The 19,782-nt window shown below is 40.4% G+C and overlaps 2 protein-coding genes across 2 annotated transcripts; one reads left to right on the forward strand and one right to left on the reverse strand.

Annotated features, from left to right (window-relative positions):
* Nucleotides 1-101: 101 nt before the first annotated feature.
* cfap43 (cilia and flagella associated protein 43) lies at nt 102-15,926 on the forward strand. Its single transcript, XM_076743399.1, has 38 exons — nt 102-130; nt 336-589; nt 811-907; nt 1,016-1,183; nt 1,405-1,555; nt 1,739-1,883; nt 2,019-2,101; nt 2,281-2,412; nt 2,527-2,643; nt 2,752-2,829; nt 2,928-3,076; nt 3,339-3,442; nt 3,641-3,790; nt 5,159-5,319; nt 5,515-5,679; nt 5,773-5,903; nt 6,925-7,090; nt 7,640-7,750; nt 8,443-8,520; nt 9,187-9,312; nt 9,405-9,509; nt 9,593-9,709; nt 10,284-10,469; nt 10,654-10,860; nt 11,045-11,131; nt 11,389-11,469; nt 11,668-11,796; nt 11,906-12,025; nt 12,288-12,395; nt 12,653-12,739; nt 12,821-12,909; nt 13,060-13,270; nt 13,409-13,521; nt 13,741-13,900; nt 14,045-14,209; nt 15,328-15,408; nt 15,508-15,661; nt 15,751-15,926. Exons 1-38 carry the CDS (start codon nt 102-104, stop codon nt 15,924-15,926), a joined length of 4,971 nt encoding a protein of 1,656 aa, XP_076599514.1.
* An 89-nt stretch (nt 15,927-16,015) lies between these two features.
* Nucleotides 16,016-17,360, reverse strand: sfr1 (SWI5-dependent homologous recombination repair protein 1). Its single transcript, XM_076742254.1, has 3 exons — nt 16,945-17,360; nt 16,442-16,798; nt 16,016-16,324 (listed from the first exon to the last, which is right to left on the reverse strand). The coding sequence occupies exons 1-3, from the start codon at nt 17,035-17,037 to the stop codon at nt 16,136-16,138; spliced, it is 639 nt and encodes a 212-aa protein (XP_076598369.1). The 5' UTR covers nt 17,038-17,360; the 3' UTR covers nt 16,016-16,135.
* Nucleotides 17,361-19,782: the final 2,422 nt, after the last annotated feature.

Below are 19,782 nucleotides of genomic sequence, written 5' to 3' on the forward strand. Positions count from 1 at the left end.
GTTCTGGTTGCCAAGGATACGCACCGACTCGCCCGTCTGTTTGTATGTTGTGTCGGTGAGAAGCGTAATTTTATTAAGTGTAATTTTATTTTTGGATGAATATGGATAAAAGTGGAAGTTTAGAAGTCAGGTATGTTTCCGCAACAATTACACCTATGTATTTTCACTTCAGTGCAGTATATTTACATCTTCAATGTACTATTTTCATCATAGTTGTCCATAGCAGTTAAGCTAGCTAATATTTGGCCCCAGTGCTAGCACCGTTGTGAACTGTATGTATAAACAGGACGTACAAACAGCGGCTAATTAACATTTGTCTGTTTTACTCCCTTCAGGTGGATACAAGGTTTTACAAACAAGAGTATCGAGTTTGTCGACAATAAAACAGTATGTTATCCATCTGGGAGCCATATCTGTTTCCTGAACCTGGAGACAAAGATGCAAAGTGTCCTTCAGAGTCCTGGCAGAGGCATTGGTGCATTGACAGCCAATGGCAACAATAGGATTTTTGCTTTCTCTGAGCAAAAGCTATCCCCATCTATATTTGTGTACATTTTTCCTGAGTTTCAGCTGAAGAATGAACTAAAAGGTAAGGTGATGTTATGATCCAGCTGAAATACCTGAATCTATGTAATTTTCATAGTTTTAAATATATATATATATTTTTTTAATCAGTCATGGGGAAGTACTCAAAATCTTTAAAACTAGCAATGTCACAGCGTAGAAGTGCTCCATTACAACTAAAAGTCCAACATCAAAATCAGCAAACACTGTAAAAGCACCCATTTACACCAGTTATTCTTTTTCAAGGAACGGCACAGCTGGATTACACATCCCTGACATTAAGTGATGGTGGTCCTTATTTGGGCTGTTGTTCCTCTGTTCCAGACCACACCATAACAGTGTGGTAAGCCACAAAAGCTGTGCAGTACCATATTTTGTGCACTATGTATTTTCAGTTTTATTTATTTAGGTACAGCAGCTCTGTGACTGTGACCATGACTGTGTGATGCAGGAACTGGGAAAACGCTGAGCCAATTTGTACACAACCACAAGCTGGGCGCGATGTCATTTCTTTAGTGTTCAACCCTCTGAACTGGCTCCAGCTTTGTGCTTTGGGTGCTACATCCCTCACTATCTGGAATATTGAGAAGAGTGCCAGCCTTCATGTCCTGAAATCAAGGTAAAGCAAACTTGACTGCACAAGCAATTAGTTAAACTCTGTAGCGATATATGGACATGATTTTCGGTGCATTGCATGTGATTTAAGTGATAAATAAAACTACCAACATTATCATTCACAAGTGCAATGGGGACTGAAGAACGCATGCAGATTCTAGCATGGGTCAAACAATATTACATATGTGTATGTCATAGTTGTATGTCGTATTTGTTGAATTGCAGTGTGATAGAGCTTCCAGCAACTGATGGTTCCTTTGTTGAGAGATTGGTGCCCACCTCTCATACTGTCAGCGACAAACTGGCCTATTTTGGTCCAGAGATGCCTCCATCAGCCATTGCAGGGCTCAAGGGAGACAAAGCAGAGAACATTGTGGTATTGTCCCACTGTCACTTGTACACTAACTAAATTCACTTTCAGCTATTAATTTGTTTGTTTTTGTGATACAGCTGTAATTTTTGGATTTATGAATCTATTTGTTTGGAAAGCAATGTTGTTATCAGGCACACAAACAAACACAGTAAGTAAACAGTTACCCAACTCCACATGTTTACACAGAGTAAACTCTGCACCAAAGCCAGACTAACTCCAACTGCCATCTGCTGGACGGCCACCTCAGAGCTTTATGTGGGCTGCGCTGAAAGCTTTTTGCTTCGTGTTGATGCAGAGACCCTCTCTGTTTCAATACCCTTCAACCCCACAAGTAAGCCAACACACACATTGACACTGGGATATGGTAGATATTTACAAAGTCACTGTGAGCATTTCTACTCTTTCAAATATTGCCCAACTTTATTTGGCAATGGAAAAGACATTTGATATCTGCTTTGTGTTTCAGCTGCTGATGCCATCCCTGAACTCAGGCAGAGCAACTTTCAAGGTTTAACCGTTAACAAGAATGGTTTGATCGTTTTAGGAAAGGTACAAGCCCACATGTCTATTAACGCCTGTTTGGCACACTGAGTATGATACCTTCGAAATGTACGGAAGAATAATACATTCATTCTTCTGCCAGTCAGTTATTGGATTTGCAATTTCAGGGCTCGGGAATTCTCAAGTACCCCAATTTACTTTAACTTTAACGTGCTTATGTTTTACAGGAGAGTGAGGTCCATTGTCTGCAAATCAAAGGGACTCAGATCAACATCACACAAACATGGCGATTCGAAAGACCCGTCACAACTGTGATGTACTCTCCTGACTATGAAACATTACTTTTATCTTCTAATACTGTAAGTACTCAAATCTGTTATCCTCACAATGATTATTCCATCAAATACATACAAATACAGAAAATAAATGTTGAAAAGAAAATCTGAGAACATCAAAGGCTTCTTGTTCTTCAGGGGCAAATCTATATGTTGAACCTAACCCGGTCAGATGAAACTGTGAAGGTCCTGGATGTTCTCAGTGGCAACTTTGTGGCAGCGGCTTTGTTGCACACTGACAAGAAAATTTGTGTGGTAAAACCTTTGTGTTGCTCAAGAATTACAGGGTTTCATCATGGCATTTGTAATTTAGGCCACTGTCCTTTAAATGAGTTGTGATGTTTGTGCTTTTGGTGGTTGCAGTCAGTGAGAGATTCTGGAGAATTGCAGCTGTGGTCTCCAGATGGTATTTGCCTTGGTTCCCTGTCTCTTCAAACTGAGGTCAGATTTCCAGCATATAAACGCATGTGAACTTAAACCAAATAACTAAATTTATCAGAATAGAAGTAAACTTAAACTTGTAATCTGTATCTGTTCAGGTGACAAGTCTGGCTTGCTGTCCTATCGCACAATACACAGCTGTTGGAACAGCTTCAGGAAATGTCCTTTTCATTGACCTGAACAGGGAGCAGCAGCCTCGCCTGGTGCACCAGGTTCATCTCTACCACACTCCTGTGGATCACCTAGTGTAAATATCCTCCATCCATGTGATGTTTCAGTTACTTGTAACAAAGTATCTCATCATACATGTATGAAGTAGAGGCATTCGTTATCTCTACCAATAAAAACCCAAGAGGACAACTGCTCTTCCATATGTGTACCAGAACGTAAATCAAGATGTCACATTAAATGGTTGTTTTCTTATTTTGTATATATACTGTGTCTCTGAAAATGTGGTTTATTTGTGTGTGTGTGTGTGTGTGTGTGCGCGTGTGTTTGTACTTTTACAGTTTTGATCAAGGGGGGCACTTCCTTCTCACTGGTGCCTCAGATTCACACATCTATGTACTAGATGCAAAGCCATCAAAGAGGTTTTCAGTCATAGGATACACAGGTAAGTACTCTTTTTAAAACTTGTTCTTTGTCACACTAAGCAAATGCAGTTTTAGAATTGAAATGCACTATAGATGTATACAGAATGATTGTCTTATTACTGTAACACATCTATTTAGTAACACTATGTTTAAATATTAAAAGATAGAGCAAGATCAAGCTCACCTGCACACTTTTGTCATGTGGTTTTCTTTTCCAGTTGTTCCTGGGCCCATTCTGTCACTTTCCACTCAGGGCACCCGGGACCGCGAGCAGGTGAAAGTTCTTGCACTGTGCTCTGGAGAGGGGGGTAAAAATCATGACGGCAGCCTGCTCACAGTGCTGTCTTTGCCTGTGAGGGGCCTTGAAGGTACAGCACTGATGGAGTAGATTATTTCACTACTTTCTCTTTTTTAATTAAAGGGAATTTGGGGAGTTGGTCAGCAGTTTTTTTTAAGATAGCACTGATTGAACACAAAGTATCATACAGTTATCTGGTACATATCCAGAGGAGAGTTGCAGACCAGGGCCAGGAGCCATTGTGTCTCAAAAATGCAAGTTGAGGGGCTCATGTGTGATCCATTGTTAAGCTCTTGTGGTGATACTGACCTAAAGCAACGACTTCAGCCAGAGGTAAGGGAGATCCACTGCAGACATGGGAGAAGTGATGATGAACATTGACCAGAAGATAAGAAGTTACCTTTTAACTGGTAGTTAAAGAATCATCTCCTGTCAATGAGAAGAGGTTTAAAACAAGAGTGATGGTATTAAACCAAAAGTCAATGATCGTGCTGGTTGGTAGAAATTAAGAGAGTAATCATGGCCGCTGGCTTCCTTTGTTTTACGGTTACAAAATCTGTAAGCAGTAAATAATGGAGCTGTAGTTTGCTGGGCTACCACTCGCCTTCTGTTCTTTTGTGTTAAGGCTGAGAATCTCATCATTCATGCAAGGGAATGCTGTGACAGTAGGCTTCAGTTTTGCTTCCAGCCATATCCAGAGACATTCGCATAACGGATTAATAGTACTCAACTGGACATTTTTATCCAAATGTTTGGACATGCTCTAACTAACACCGTAAAAAAAAAACAAGAAAAACGACTGAGGGGTTTAGCGAGACACACCCTTTGTTTATACAGCCTGGAAAACTATGTCGAACAAGACAGACCGTGAGACAGATGGTTCTCTGGAGGAAAGTGCAAACAGTAAGTCCAGTGTGTGGCCACAGATGAGTCGTGCCACACGCTGCTTAAATGAGCTTATAAAACATGACTGTGTGTTTACAGGTGCTATCTATGTGGCAATTAAAATTTCCAGTGACAGTGACTTTGGTAATAAACAACTGAGGATAAAACGGATTTGGTTAAAACACAATTTGCACAAAATATTGTGTAACAGGGTTTATAGAGCTATTCTATATGTGTATTTTATATACATGCTTAAGATGATATATTCTGTGCTGCAAGCAAAAGTGTCAAGATCAACTGCTGAAGAATTCCTCAGTATTGTTGTAGCTGCAGGATTACCAAAAAGTTACATAAGACTGGGACACAAATGTGACCCATGATTGTCATAGTTTATGAAAATGCAGCATACTGAGGATACAACCATGTATATACAGCAGATGTATGTAAGCACCCCACCCTATCCTCTTAAGATTGCCCCCACAGCAAACCTCTCCTTTGATAGGAAACACTGAAAACATTTATTCATTTATTATGTGTCTCTACTGACCTGCAGGTCCAGATTGTGTTGACCGGCATGGTTGCCTGTCCACTCGTGTCCTCCAAGTGTCCAGATATGAAGTGCCTCATCCACTTAAATCCTGTGTTCTGGGAGTCAGTGAGGTCTTTGCGTACTGCCACAAGGAGAAAACTCTTCTGCGATTTACGCTTCCTCAGGTTTACTGCCGCCTAATGTGTCTTTTTCTTCATCCACCTGAAATATCATTGATACAATTATAGAAAACTATTATTGCTACTTGCTCTGTGTCTTAAAATATGGCAATTGTTTATAGAAACAGTGGTCTCAGGTATGTGTTCTTAATCTGTGTATTAACACAAATCATTATCCTGCTCTCTGATTTTAATGTCCAGGACACAGACAGTGTCTCCAGTCAACAGGTGGTCCAGCTGAAACCAGAGCAGGAAGTGAGGGGTCATCCTCTGGGCCCTGTCTCTCTTGTTCTGTCTCCTCACCAGTTATGGCTGGCTTCTGTGGGCCGAGATGGCCTACTACGCATCCGGGAAGCTGCTTCCATGGTAGGAGCCCATTTTATTGTTGTTTTCTTGTTTGCTGCAAATGTTTGAATCAGGTTTTCATTGTCTGTTGTGTATATCACAATGCACCTACAGGAGCGGTACATTGAGCTGCAGTGTCATTCAAGCCGCGATGGTGGCGTTCGATGTGTGTCGTTCTCTGCAGACAGCCAGACACTCCTCACTGCCGGCTTTAAAGACGGCTCTCTCGTGTGCACTAATCTCAGGTGAAACAGCAAGCAGCCCGTCCTGCTTACATAGTGCACCGCTGTGAACAGCAGAGGGAACTGTTGCTCACTGTAGTGATGTTATTCTTATGCTGTTTGGTACAGTGCACATAAAACAGTATTTTTCCTCTCCAAGCGTTGGCTGTGAGGGACCATAGTAAATAAATACAGCTGTAGTGGTGGGTTGAGGGGGATCGTGGTTGTAATCTGCAGGAAGATAAAGTTCCTGTAAACTTCATAGCACAATCCCACCACCGAATCAGATCTCACTCACATTCCTTCATTATCAGTCAATCCCATAGACACGGCCCTGCTGCCATAAACACTCACTCACATGCCGAACTCACAGCTGAAAACTGTCCTCAGCAAATGCGCTATTAACTTCTGTTTGAGTTACATATGCTAATAATACATTGCCTTGCTGTTTTATGAAATAAGTTTAAATGAAAGAGACTGTTTTTAAGAATGAAGCTACATATTTGTGACCTGTTTTTAAAGTCTTCGGTGGGGACAAATGGGCTCGGTGCTGAGGGCCACAGATGGGGTAGGGAAGTTGGAAATTATAGAGATGAACTAAATACTGTTAGTTTGGTCTTTCATGGGATTTGTTGACGATAATAAAAATGTAGAATATAGGCAGCCTTTTCCTTTAAGGTTATTGTAATTGTACACTTACTATAAAGTGATCATTTGTAGTTATTCTTGTTCCTGAAATTCTGTTATATAAATCATTCTGTATGTACCAATTTTCATTACTTCTTCCAAAGCTTTGTCTCATTTTAGGTCTGTCTTATGTACAAAATGGCTATTTAATGTAAATATAATTTCATTATAAGGCAGAAGGAAACAAATAAATTTAGAGTTCACCTGATTTCTATTTAAAAACACCATAAAATGGCTATTTCTATATTTATTTGGATTTATGGATCAACTGGCCATCATTAGACCTCAATAACAAATATCTTCATGTATCTGCTCTCTAACTGTGTATATCTTGTGTGTTTTACATGGCTCCATACAGAATTAAAGGTGGAGATGCTGGTAAAGTGAATGAAGCTACTCAGTATAGCCAGACTATGGATCATTCCTTGAAGATCATATTCAACACAGAGAATCCCATCCTCACTGACTGGCCTGAGTGGGGCCAAGGGTCTCCCTGTGGCACTGAAAAATCAGAGGAAAGTCAGGTAAATTGTATTCTACTCCGTTTTAGCAGTAGATTAGTTCTACACAACAGTGTACGAACTGTGTTGGTTTTTGTTGCTTTTGAAACAGCAGTGCACTGCAGCTGCAGAAAATGGAAGAAAAGTCAACAGCACCAGAAACTACAACCCCCAAAATGATAAGAAAATTGAATCAACACGCTTTAAAGCAGTTTCAATAGAAAACTTGTATTACAGACTTATAATAGTGATGATATTCTGCATCTGAGCTGGATTATGTTTGCACTGTGGGTGATAAAAGTGTGAGGCGTCCCACTAAATTTCAAGAATGTAATGATAAATGTGAATTTATGGTCTGTGTGTTCTCTTCGTGTTCTTCGTTAAGTCACTGTGGTTTAAATCTGGTATGAAGATTTCACAATCTAATAAATAGTAAATGATGTTATTTATTGCTCATGCAAAGGCCTCACTTGTTACTTAACCAAATGAACATTTTAGCCATGTGTCAAAGTAACTGCTTTTATTTTTCCTTGTCTGAGTGTTGTTTTCATATGCGTTGTTGACACTCCGTAGGTCAGTGTTGGATTCGAGACAGTGGATGTGACAGAGCAGGATGACAGTTATAACAGCCTGTTGTCTGCTCCACCTTCACACCCCACCTGGTTGGAAAACAGGCGAGAGGCGGTCAGTGACTAACATACTGTCATATTTGCGGTCGTGTCATAATGTTAACTATGTTAGACACTTCTTTTATAGCCTTGCGACGTTGCAGGTGGGGGATTATGAAAGTGCCCTTTGCACCTGTGTGTGATATCTTGCTGTGTTGCTTTTGGCACAAAGTGTCTCTGAGCAACAGCTTGATTTATCTTCACTTTGTGAGTGAGAACATCAACCAATTGGCAAGTGGTAAAGTGCTATAAAGCAGATAAGCATTTCTAAAAAAAAAATAAAAAAATCTGCGCTTTGTCCCCTGACACAGCTTCCTGATAACAATAAATTGATACTGAAGGTGTGGCAGTCTTTGAATAAACCTCACTGAAAATCTCACATGAGAAATGAGCAGAGGCACTTTCCAGCCTGCTTTATGCTACAACACGCTTTCTAATGTGACTCACCTGTGTTCCGTGAAGACTTCTGTTTCAATCAAGCTGCATCACGTTGAGTGATAAAGTGTTGGATAGCATATGATTTATTTTCTCTCCCCATGTTGTAAAATGTAGCATAAATAACACGTTTGTTTGTCATTTAGGTTTACTCACTGTCAGGTGTTGGAGTCTAGTGAAGTTGGCTTAAGCGCACATATTTTAATACTAACTGATTCACTATGCTGTTGGAGTTGAAGTATCTGACTTGTTTTCAATCTATATTTTGAACAGGTTATGAAAGAAGACAATGAGCAATATTCTGAGACAAAGAAAAACCTGAGGAAAACCATCAAAGAGTTACGTGACACTGTAAGAGAGTGTTATTATTACATATTTGTTTATTTTAGGCTTTACTTAAGAGGATAGTCATAAGTTTTTGAGCAGGAAAAATTATCACAGCAGGCATGAAACTTGCTGACAAAACAACGCCCCACAGTGCATGTAAGCACAAATACTGTGTCATTAACCATGCTTGGTAAGTGCTTTTCAATCCAATAAGACTCATCCCTGTAATTATATGCAGCAGCTCGCTATCAAGGGCAACATATACACACACAATAAATTGGGTGGCGAGACAAGCTAAAGCACTGAAAAACTAAAGGATAAAACCTGTGTGTGGAATTCTCATAATAAATGCATGAATCAATAAATAGTGTACAAAAATACATATGTAAACAAGCTATGACGCCATGCTAATGTCAACACTCAATTGAAAGTGATCCAGTGGCATCTTAAAGTATCATCGAGTGTCTGTCTGAAGAATGTTTTCCCTACTGTAAACTTACCGCTTCATTTCCAGTTTTATTGGTTTGTTTTCACATAAAAAATGCAGAATGTTTGATGTCCATCATGAAAAATATTCATTAGTTCAACAAACAAGTCACATTTGTAATCAAGTTTTAGTAGAAATGATGTTCACAATAGCCTTTTCTTATGAACAGTATGACGACTAAACTGTGATTCCTGTATTGTCAGATTCAGGAGATGATGCGCGAAAACGACAGCCTCCCAGATATCGAGCATCTGGAACAACAGGAGTTCAACCTGGATGTTGAGGAGCAGAGGAGACTGGAGGCCATGGTGGAGGAGGAAGTTACTCGAGTAATGCTTAACGCACAAACATGAATGCAGTGAAGTTCTAATTTTGCGTTGAGGCCATGATGGCAGTGATTTTTAATGTGGTCACATTGTAGGTGAGAAATGAAATCAAATGGGAGATCTTAGAAAAATGTTACCTTCGTGACGTCCTGAAGAGAGAATGCTGGGATTCTATGAAGGTCAAAGGCAAGGCCATTAAGGTAGTGTGTAACACTTTTTAATCATCACAGTGTTTTATGATCTGTACGTAGAGTTTTAAATCACTTCTGGCTGTCTACCACAGGCCTTTCACTCTGAACATGAGGTGAAGAACTACCCTCTGAAAGCGCGAACAGAGAAAGAGATGGAGGACCTTCGCAGGGTTCAAAATATGAGGAAGCTTGAAAAGGCTGCTTGCACCGTAAGCAAAATGCCCATTAGCTTCCGTAAAAGTGGTGGTTAATCTTCCTGGGCTAAAGGATATTACAATGCATGTACAAAGGTTATTAAACAAACTAATTAGTTGAAATCCCAAATAAGACACCGTAAATGGTGGCATTATTTCTTCATTTCATTATTAAATGATATGTGAAACAGAAAGGCAACATACAAAGTTACTGCAAAAAACTTATCAGAAGTTCTATATATTCTAAAAGCTATGACAATACAGCCTCCTCAGTATGAGTGTTTTCACTTTCTGGAAATACATTTTATAGCAAAACCATTCAAGTCAAAACAGGTTTTCTGCTGGAGAATAATGTGATGCTTTGAATGTGTGACCTTTCACTGCTGTAACTTTTTAAATGCTTGAAAACATGCCAGTCCACCAGTGTTGAAACTTTTCTAAATTTATGACCGTGTGGCCTAAAGAGAGTTGTTACAATGGTTCTCTTCACTGCAATATTCTTGGGATGAAGTTTATAATCTTATGACCACAGATTAAAATCCTCAACGTTTATTTCGGCCCTCTCAAAGTGTCTCTCCCTGTCTTTCAGCTGAAGAAAAGTACCAACACAACCAGCACGAAGGAGGAAGAGCGAGGAGAGGAAGGCCACGAGGCAGAGAGTGCTGCTGTGACGGGAAGTTTGTCCGCTCAGTTAGGATATTCAAATCCTTACCTCCACGATCAGTTCAGCCTGCAAACCACAGAGCAGAGGATCAACCAGATAATTCTGCTACAGGTGTGAACCTGTTCAAAAACTGTTGGCTCTCAGCAAAAGTGTGATTATATTGTACAGTACTTTTCCAAACCAGTGCCCAAAACACACACTTAAGAACAAAAACAATAAAAGAAAGAAAGTGAGTGCATGGTTATTGTCATGATCATGAGAATTTTTTTTTTCTGTCACTCAACTCTGAATCTAGGATGTGATATATCGCATCAAGACAGCTTTCAACGCTGACTTTGAGGCGGTGCACAGGCAGAAGGTGCAGGAGCTCAACCGTGTCAAGGAGAGGAACAGACACATCAGGGGGATCGTGCTGGAGCTGGACATGACCGAGAAGCTGTGGGAGCCCAGCCTGACCATCAGTGAGCGGCCAGAGAGGCTGCTCACTGTGGACGACTCTGAGGTTACCGACCTCCTCATGAAACATCTAAACAGTTGACATGGTTCACAGAAAGTTCAACAAACAAAGCGTGCATCCTGAACTGCTTTGTGGTTTGTTTGTTTTTTTAGTGAAATATGAAATTGTATGTGATTACCTTCATACAAAACGCTTTATCACAGTTCATATGGCCTTCGTCCCAATGTAGATGACAGCAGAGAAGTACCTCACCCCAGAACAGAAAAAGGAGGAGGAGAGGAAGAAGCTGGAAGAGCAAAGACGTTTGGCTGCCAAAGTATGCCGCTATAATAAATGTGTTTTTGTTTTTCAACTCTTGTTTGTCGCTAATTACAAATTCTTCAAATACTTCCATATATGAAAACTACATCTACCATTATTATTGACAACAGCAAGATTCAATTTGACATTAAATCAAACATATGGATGTCTCTAATGCCTGTGTGTGATATACAGTTAAATGCAGCAAGTCATAAATAACATTAGTTATTTCTGTCACATTGTTGAGGTTTCGTTTTTGCCTTTCTATTGCAGGGTGATAACCCCAGAGACAGGGCTCTTGATGACATGATGGACAGAGTGCTCGAAGTGAAAAAAGAGGACATCTTGAAAATGGTGGGCCACAATATTCACTTTTTTGTCAAAGCATTAATCCTGTAGTAAACTGATCCCGTATTACGCAGCAAAGTGTTACTTCTCTAGCTTCAGACAAACTATGTCTTTTTTTAACTTGAATTCTTTTCTAGTCAGTGTCAGTTGAATTAGACAAATCAGCATGAAGGGCACATAGTTTCTTTTGAATTGACTCCACAGGAAATACCTCCGCCTGAGTTTGTTTTGACCAAACCTGGAATCCACTGGAGCGAGGAGGAGAAAAAAGTCTATAAAGAGTATGAAAAGAAAACCAAAGACCTGAGTGAGGAGAAGGAGAAATACAAAAAGGTGTTACGGTTAATACATTCACGGATCTGCTGCTTTTCTGTGATCAGAAATATGATTCAGTTCTGATCAGTGATCAATATAAGTCATCCGGTGAACTCTGTAATTGCAGTCACTGGAAACTGAAATGAAGAAACTGCAGGCGTCCACCAAGGATGCCACTGAGAGGTTTGATGAAACTTTGACAAAGCTGTTTGAGAAGAAAGTGAAATGTGAAATGGCTATATATCAGGTGAGCCAACACACGGGCACACACACACACACGTGCTGTACATGTATGTGACACATGCACAGACTCATAACATGGACAAGTGAAGTCAATCTGCATCACATTCGTTCTTTTTGTTTCCCTTTTTCTCATTTTCCTCGCACAAAATGAAGAGGCCTTTCTTCTCGTTGCGGTTTCTTACTTGAGATAATTATGAGATATGATACCTCGTGTATGTTACACCTTAAAAAGAATCCTGTTTGATGTTTTCTTTTGTATTTTACAGGAAGAGCTCAAGATAACTTATCTCGTCTATTCAGTCCTTGTGGAAGAGGAAATAAGAAATCGAGAGCTGGAGCTCAAGCTCAAACTTGAGAAAACCGTGGCACATAAGGTCAGAATACTGGAGCACAGTAATGCCGAAGGAATTTATGACTGCCAGCTTGAGCTTCTGTTATTCGTCAAACACCTGAGTGAATGGCAGTGGTGTTCTTCCAAATTCTAGTATAAAAATCTTCCCATCGCTCAGGCGTGTTTTGCAAGAGCTAACCTGTGCAGCATGCTCATTTGTTCAGGCTTTAAGACTGTCAGTCACTATTTCTCAAATGCTTCATGATGCTCTCGTCTGATCAACATATGTTTCTTTGGCAGGGTGAAATTGAGGAAGATGTGAAGAGACATGAAGAAGAAGTAGAATTGTTTCATGAGACCTATGACAGCACTGTAGCTGAGGACAAAGTAAGGCAGCTGGTAAAATACTGAGATCATTTTGACTCTAAGTGCAGACACATAATATAATATCCGTCCATGTCTCCCAAGGTTCTTGACAAAGAATTCAGGAAGGAGTTCTTTGATGTACCAAGCCATGTGGTCGATCAGCTGTATAAGCTATTCAAGCGTAGACCCAGGTTTGTAATACCATTTACTTACAACCATTAAACATAAGGCATTTGTGCTGACTCATAGCTTCATATGTTGAAAGTTGCATGGTTTCACATCCACATCACAAGTTGTAAATGAATTAACAGTTGCTGCATACATGGTCTTATATGCCTCAGGGTTCAAAAGATGAGGACCCAGACCGACAACAACTCCAACCTGTTTAAAGAGCAGCGTCTGTGCGGTTCTCTGGCTCCCGATGGGCTCGGAAAAATGCTGAAGGCCATGGAGGAGCTGGATGCTCCGGAGAATATACCTGAAGGCTTGAGCCCATCGATCTGGGAAAAGTTTTGTCAGGTCCGCAGAATCAAAGTAGAGAGTGAGCAAAAGGTAAAATTGGTAAAAACAGGTTAAAGATTGGAAATACAGACGAACACACACACAGGCTTTTCACACTACACAACATTTTATAGTCTGTTTCCAACAATTTTTAATTGCACATATCATCACATTGCACGTCCTTTGCAGGTAAAAGTAAAAGCTTTGACTCTTGCTGAGATGCAGGCCTTCCTGCAGAAGAGGAGAGATGAGGATAAGGCTGCTCAACAGGAAATTAAAAATCTCTCAGACGAACTGGAGAGGTATGACTGGGATGTTGCCATTCATTCTGATTATAAGGGTGAAAATACAGCATGGATGACCTGAGAGAATGGCTCTTGAGCCACAAGTCTTAAATTTGAGAATCTGTCTCTTTATATATAACCTGTAACAATCATAAAAGGTAATATAGTGAAAGAAAAGTTGATAGAATTTATTCTATTTCTCTATGTAAGTGTTTTTGTTGTCCTGCTGTCCTATAGTCTGCATAAGGAGAAGAACCGTTTCCTGATGGACATCATGGTCCAGGTCCTACTCAAGCAGGGCCAGGTGGAGGTGTCCACCACTGACCTGACTGCTGACTACACTGACTCTGTACTTCTCCACAGGAGTGTGGTGGAGGACCACAACAGAACCATTAGGGTCAGCCTGTACCACCAGACACACAGACAGTGTCATAGTAAAACATGGATTCAAACAAGGATGTGCATTTTTATGATGGCTCTATATACAAATATGTTATGAGAATGTCTCTATTTGTCAAATGTTTGTTGTCTATTTGATCAGACACTTGGAGAGCAGAAGATAGCCTCCATGGTGGAGTGCAAAGACTTCCGTAAGGGCATCATCCAGCTGCAATGGGAGCACAAGATGATGGAGATGCAGATAGAGGACCTCAACAACAAGGCGAGGGACATCCAGATGTTACGGCTCTCTGAAGAACAACAGGATGTAAGTGGAATTTGGGTACTAAAACACCCTAGTTCTGCTTTTTTAGCTTCTCTACGGACACTTTTATTTATTAAACACTAAAGAACCCTTCCTGATTAATAATGCTACTGCACACCAAACAGATTCGACCTTGTATGTAATTCCTGGTAACCTTATGTCAAAGGTTTTCAAAAAGTTAAGCATCTGCTTGAAATAGCGCTGATATCTCACCGCTTGGGCTGAAACTTTAATCGTGTTCTCTTCCTGTTTCTGGACAAACCTCAGTCGGTGATATCAAGGCAGGTATTTTGGTTTTGGCAGCACTGGATGTTTTGTGAGCAGAAAATTGTTACCATCCCCGAGTACAGATGGATGATCTTTTGAGACACACCCCAATTCTCGCAAACTTCCTACGCTGTTTTCTTCTTTTTTTTAAAAAAAAAGTTTTTCTTATTGCATCTTTAAAACTGTTACCCCACAGGCAAAGACTGGCTGAAAACTAAACTTATGGTTTCTTTATTCCTGTCTGAACTTTTCAGCCATGTTTACGCAATGATTTAAAATTCCAGGAAAACAGAAAAGCTTCACTGCTTCAAATGTCAATCTAAGGCGTGAACAGGGACTTTAATTAAATACAGACCACTGAACTTGACAGGAAGATACTTCACCGCTGGTTGCAATTCATTAACCCCTTAACACACATTAACACAAGGAATTTCATGAGTTAGTGATATTAAAAAAACAGGGAGGTGCTGGTTGTGCAAGGAAAGAATACACGATCAGATGAGTCATCCATCATCTTATTTTGAACGAGTCGATGATCCTGGCACACGCAAAACATGTTTCCAGGCCTGGATGCCAGTTTCCTCTGGAAAAAGCTTCAGGTAGCTCTGCTGAGGCGTGGCATGCAGCTTCCTGTCATTGTTTAGGCCCCCTAAACCTTGAGAAAGAAAAACTTTGAATATAAACAAATCCATCCTGGGAACATTTTATGATGAAGCATTTTTGCCCAATGGGATCTGTCCTCAAGAGCGAGAGCAGACGCTTGATAGAAAAACGTGTTGAGACGCTTTATGTTGCTCCATCTGTTTTTCTGAGTTCTCACTTCACACACGTCACTTACTCCTTTGTCTTTTCAGTATCTCAACAAGACAGATCGAGACAGTTCTGTGTCCAAGCAAGTTTCAAGTCTGGAGAAAACTATAGCTTTCCAGGAAAAGGTAACAGAAAATTAACAATGTGATCTCATCAGTCACCTCTGCGCTGTGTACTTTATGTACCTTTACCGTGTTAATGTACGTATTATTCTCTACTTTCAGACTCATCAACAGAGTGTGCAGCATCGCATAAACAAGATCAAGCAGCTTAAGAGGCATGCAGCAAAGAAAGCCGAGAAAAACGTAAATGTAGAGCAGCAGCTACCCAGCATGCACGTGACCGTGGCAGAGAGGAGACACATTTATGAAGCAACAGGTAATAAAATAATAATTTCAGCTCTAATAAATCACACTGCAGATTATAGAGCCTGCTCTGACTGATAACGTGGCGCATTTGGTGTTTAGCTTCAGAGGAAAATCAGGCCACCAAAACAGAGGAGCGCTATCAGGAAATCGTTCAGAGGAAGAACTTGGAGGACTTGGTCAGAGCACAGGCGGAGGAGCTGGCTCTCCTCTGGGCCGAGGTCGAGCGTCTGAGGATGAAGAACTTCCCTTCACTTGATCAGCTGAAACACAACTGAGCACGGCCGTCTCTTCAACCGATAACACAACTTTATTTAAACTCCTCTTAGCAAGTAAACGTAACATGAAACGTACAACTTAAGCTGTGAATAAAAATGGAATAGCAGCAACAAACAATTAGTTAACTCATATTTTAAATATGACTGTCCCTCTGCAGTATTTTGTGCACTGATGAAACAAATGTTACTCGTGTTTTTAAACATATTAATTAGGTAGTGAAGTCCTCCTCTGTGCGGTCAAAGTGCAGAATGCCATCATCCAGCCCAAAGAGATCAATCAGCTCTGACAGGCTGGCCTTTCCTCCATGAACGGGGACGTCTGACTGGAGCTCATACAGTGCAGCCTGAGCACAACTCCGCCACTTGTCAATCAAGGTTTGGAGCTGTGTTAAATCATTCTGGGGAGAGAGACAGGGGATGTGTCAAACAATGTCCACTTTAAGTCTAATTACACCAATGAATTCCCCTTACACTAATATTAGGAGCAACCCAGACACTTTAAAGGGAGCTGACACCTTGCTTCTGTACATCTGAACCATCTTGAGTCTGCGCAGAGTCTCCATCTTGTCTTTAACCTCCTTCCTCAGTTGTTGTGCAAAGTCCTCTGAGGGAGAATGCGTTGGTTCGGGAATAGGTCCAGAAAACCTTTCACTCCCTGATCTCGCCTCATTTCTGTTTACATCTACATTGGGAATAATCAGTGGAGGGTTATTAACTGTCTCCTGGGAATCTGCTGGAACTTGTTGGCCATCCTCCTCCTCCTCCTCATCATCATCAACACAAAGACGTTTGGCCACAGAGACGGGCGAGGTGAAGGAGCGCCTTGATCTCTTCAGCCTCTCCCTCAGAGAGGAACTCAGCTTTTGATGATGCTGCGGAGATGACAATCAGTGAATGACTAACTGTCTCAACAGGTGATAATGGTGCATATTAGATCATGTTTAACAGAATGTGAGTTCCCGTAAGATCATTTAGACTTGATTTCACCGGGTTACATAAAAACTGCAGTTCAGCCTACCTTTTCCTCTTTGTATTCACTGGGGCTTGACTCCACTGAATTACAAGATGAAGAATACACTTTTAATTTGGCCGCTTTAGGAGTAATCTCCATCGGTGAAACCTAATTTGATTCATGTGAACTAAGGTTGTTTTTTCTATGAATGCACTCACGTCAAGGCAACCAAGTTAGCTTGACTACTAACGTTAGCTAACGTTAGTCACATAGCTTCCTCTGGACAGACACTAAAAATCGCCTTTGAAGAAACAAAACTAACGCAAGCGCGTAACAAAGCTATTCATGAACACTTTCGCAATAACTAGTAACAGCAGACTTCTTTTTACAAAACGCTGACTATCGCATAAAACTGTGCGATGTCAGATGTTCCTGCTTTTCCTTATTTTTGCGGCTCAAGAAAACCTCCAAACGCAGCGATTGGACAGAATTTGATGACGCGTTACCGAAGAGCAGCTTGGGAGCTGTAGTTGTTGTCGGTTAGATAAGTTGCAACACAAACCACAAGTTCAAAACCAAAGCTTTAAATGTTATTCATCCTGCCTCATCATGTTTGATCGCAAATCATATCCACAAGCCTCATCAGTTCTCTCTTGTTGTTTTGGGATAGTTCTGCATGCAAAATGACTCCAGTGGAGTTTGTAATGAAACAAAACATGTGTTTGTCTGAAGCTTTTATAAACGTTCACAGATATGGAATTTCCTTATGACAATACAACTGAATAAAGCACAATGATAATAAGACATTTGTAAATGAAATAATAATAAAAAATATATATATATACAGGATTTTCTTGGAGAAGTGGCTTGTTATTAGCTTGTTCCAGTGTGAGTAAAACGGGACACATTGATTCCACTGGACGGTTTCACAATGTAAAGTGCCGAAAGGGAGTCAAAAGTGAAACAGGGAAAGTGAATTTTCTGTGAGCTTGTGGATGAGCTCAGTGTTGGAGCAGTGTTAGTTGGTTACCCTTGTTACCAGGGTCGAGTCATATTATGATTCAGCTCTTCTCACCAGTTGATTCATCTCTATTATAGGGTTTATTTAAAACTCCTACATTTTGATGTATTCATCATGTTTAAGGTAGTTCTGAGACTTGTTCTTCTGTCCTACTTTTTTTTTTTTTTCCACTTGTGTTTTTCTGTAGCCGCCAGGAGAAAGGTGTGAGTTAAAACGTGATCCTGCCTAGACTTGAACATCAGTACTTGGCAGACTGATATTACACACCCCAGGGAATGGGGATTTTTAACATTTTATATGGATGAATCTTGCTAGGCTGAGGGTTGAAGATAATTACTATGTGTGAGTCAGGAGACAATTTTCTGTGCTTTTTTACTTTTGAGTAGCTGACATGAAATACTGTATTGTGCTTGTTCCTCAGCAATATACACAAAGTAACTGCGGCAATGGTATGACTAGAATCTAGAGGCAATGTGAGACACTGAGTCAAAATGCCAGCTCTTTCATCAAATATAGGTGTGTGTGCTGGGCACTCATGTCATGTTTGTGCAGGCTATTAATACCACAGCAGTAAGACACTATTATTCCCTTCACATCTAATATTAATCTTAAACATAGATTCTTGACACCAGCCCTTTCTCTAGAGTCCCTTTCCTAGTGGAGGAGACGTAACTGTCCTTTGTTGTATTTTGGGGTAATAGTTTTTGTTTTTTTTAATTTCCAGTTGATACTCTGCCTTATCTGCTATCCCTGTGTTGGAAAATTCTTTTTTATGTAGTGCCAATGTCTCGTCTGCAAGCACTTCCTTGTCTTCCAGGTTTGCACAACATGTTTTCTAAATGGCAGCACGGGGCCCATCTACGAGGCGCGGCCAAAAATGACTCAGTAATGCAGGATCCTCCATAGTTGATATTGGTTTCCAATTTTGCAAAGTCATAACAAATGAGTAAATAATCAAACTGCTAAAACTGACCTACAGTGAATGTGGGGGGTTTAGACCCCTTTGGTTTGGCATGAGAGGCCTTTTCCCCAGCAGACATTTTGACTTGTCACAGCAGGTAAAGCACAGGTGCCACTAATAACAATGCGCCCGTTTTAGTTCAGTGTCCCAGTAATTCATGACAGTATGACAGAGAGCCAGCCCCCACAATGCCCAGACCTGAAACTGGAGCGGAATTCAGCCACCAGTAATCTTATTATATACACCTGAGCTATTCCTACTCTGACGTGTCCGAGTGTCGTCTGTGAAAACAGGCCTGTGACTTTGAAAAGTGCTTCTGAAATGTCAGTTTGACCGAGTGGCTGCTAGTTGGATGATTGTAGTTATTACACATCATTTCTGAATATCCCCCTGTGTGATACATGTGTTTTCCTTCATGGCCAAAGAGTGAAAAAGTTATGAAATACTGTATGTTGACCACATAAACCAGAACTTACCACGTAGCCACATAGCACACGTGTTCCTCTCTCTCTGCTCTCAGTCCATTCATACTTGTGATCCGATTATTTTCATTAACAATTTACTGATCTTTTTTCTGGATCAGCCAATTAATCATCAGGTTTAAAAAATGTAAAATTATGAAAAATACCCAGCATGATTTGCTTATTTTGTCCAACACTGTAAAACCTATAGCTGCATTAGTTATTCTGGAGGACAAAGAAAAGATGCAGATCCTCATAATTTAGTAGCTGAAATTTGGGGATATTTGGGCTTTTTGCCTCAGAAATGACTTGAAATGTTTCATTGATTATCAGAATAATGACTTGTTTTCTGTCAGGTGACAGAATGTAATTGTTTCAGCTCAAATTGAGTTTTCTACTTGACTTACAAGAACCAGAATGGCCGAGTGTGTGTACACATACAAGCAATCTGACTCCAGCTC

This window comes from Chaetodon auriga, chromosome 11 (genome assembly GCF_051107435.1).
Source record: "Chaetodon auriga isolate fChaAug3 chromosome 11, fChaAug3.hap1, whole genome shotgun sequence".
NCBI lineage: Eukaryota > Metazoa > Chordata > Actinopteri > Chaetodontiformes > Chaetodontidae > Chaetodon > Chaetodon auriga.

What these genes read in the sequence shown, in the direction of transcription:
- cfap43 (XM_076743399.1), top strand. Translation starts at nt 102, where the DNA reads ATGGATAAAAGTGGAAGTTTAGAAGTCAG. An exon ending in TCAAAGGCAAGGCCATTAAG is followed by an intron (nt 9,510 to 9,592) that starts GTAGTGTGTAAC and finishes TGTCTACCACAG; the next exon opens with GCCTTTCACTCTGAACATGA. An exon ending in CTATAGCTTTCCAGGAAAAG is followed by an intron (nt 15,409 to 15,507) that starts GTAACAGAAAAT and finishes CTCTACTTTCAG; the next exon opens with ACTCATCAACAGAGTGTGCA.
- sfr1 (XM_076742254.1), bottom strand. Translation starts at nt 17,037, where the DNA reads ATGGAGATTACTCCTAAAGCGGCCAAATTAAAAGTGTATTCTTCATCT. An exon ending in GTGAATACAAAGAGGAAAAG is followed by an intron (nt 16,799 to 16,944) that starts GTAGGCTGAACT and finishes TCATCTCCGCAG; the next exon opens with CATCATCAAAAGCTGAGTTC. An exon ending in TTCAGATGTACAGAAGCAAG is followed by an intron (nt 16,325 to 16,441) that starts GTGTCAGCTCCC and finishes CTCTCTCCCCAG; the next exon opens with AATGATTTAACACAGCTCCA.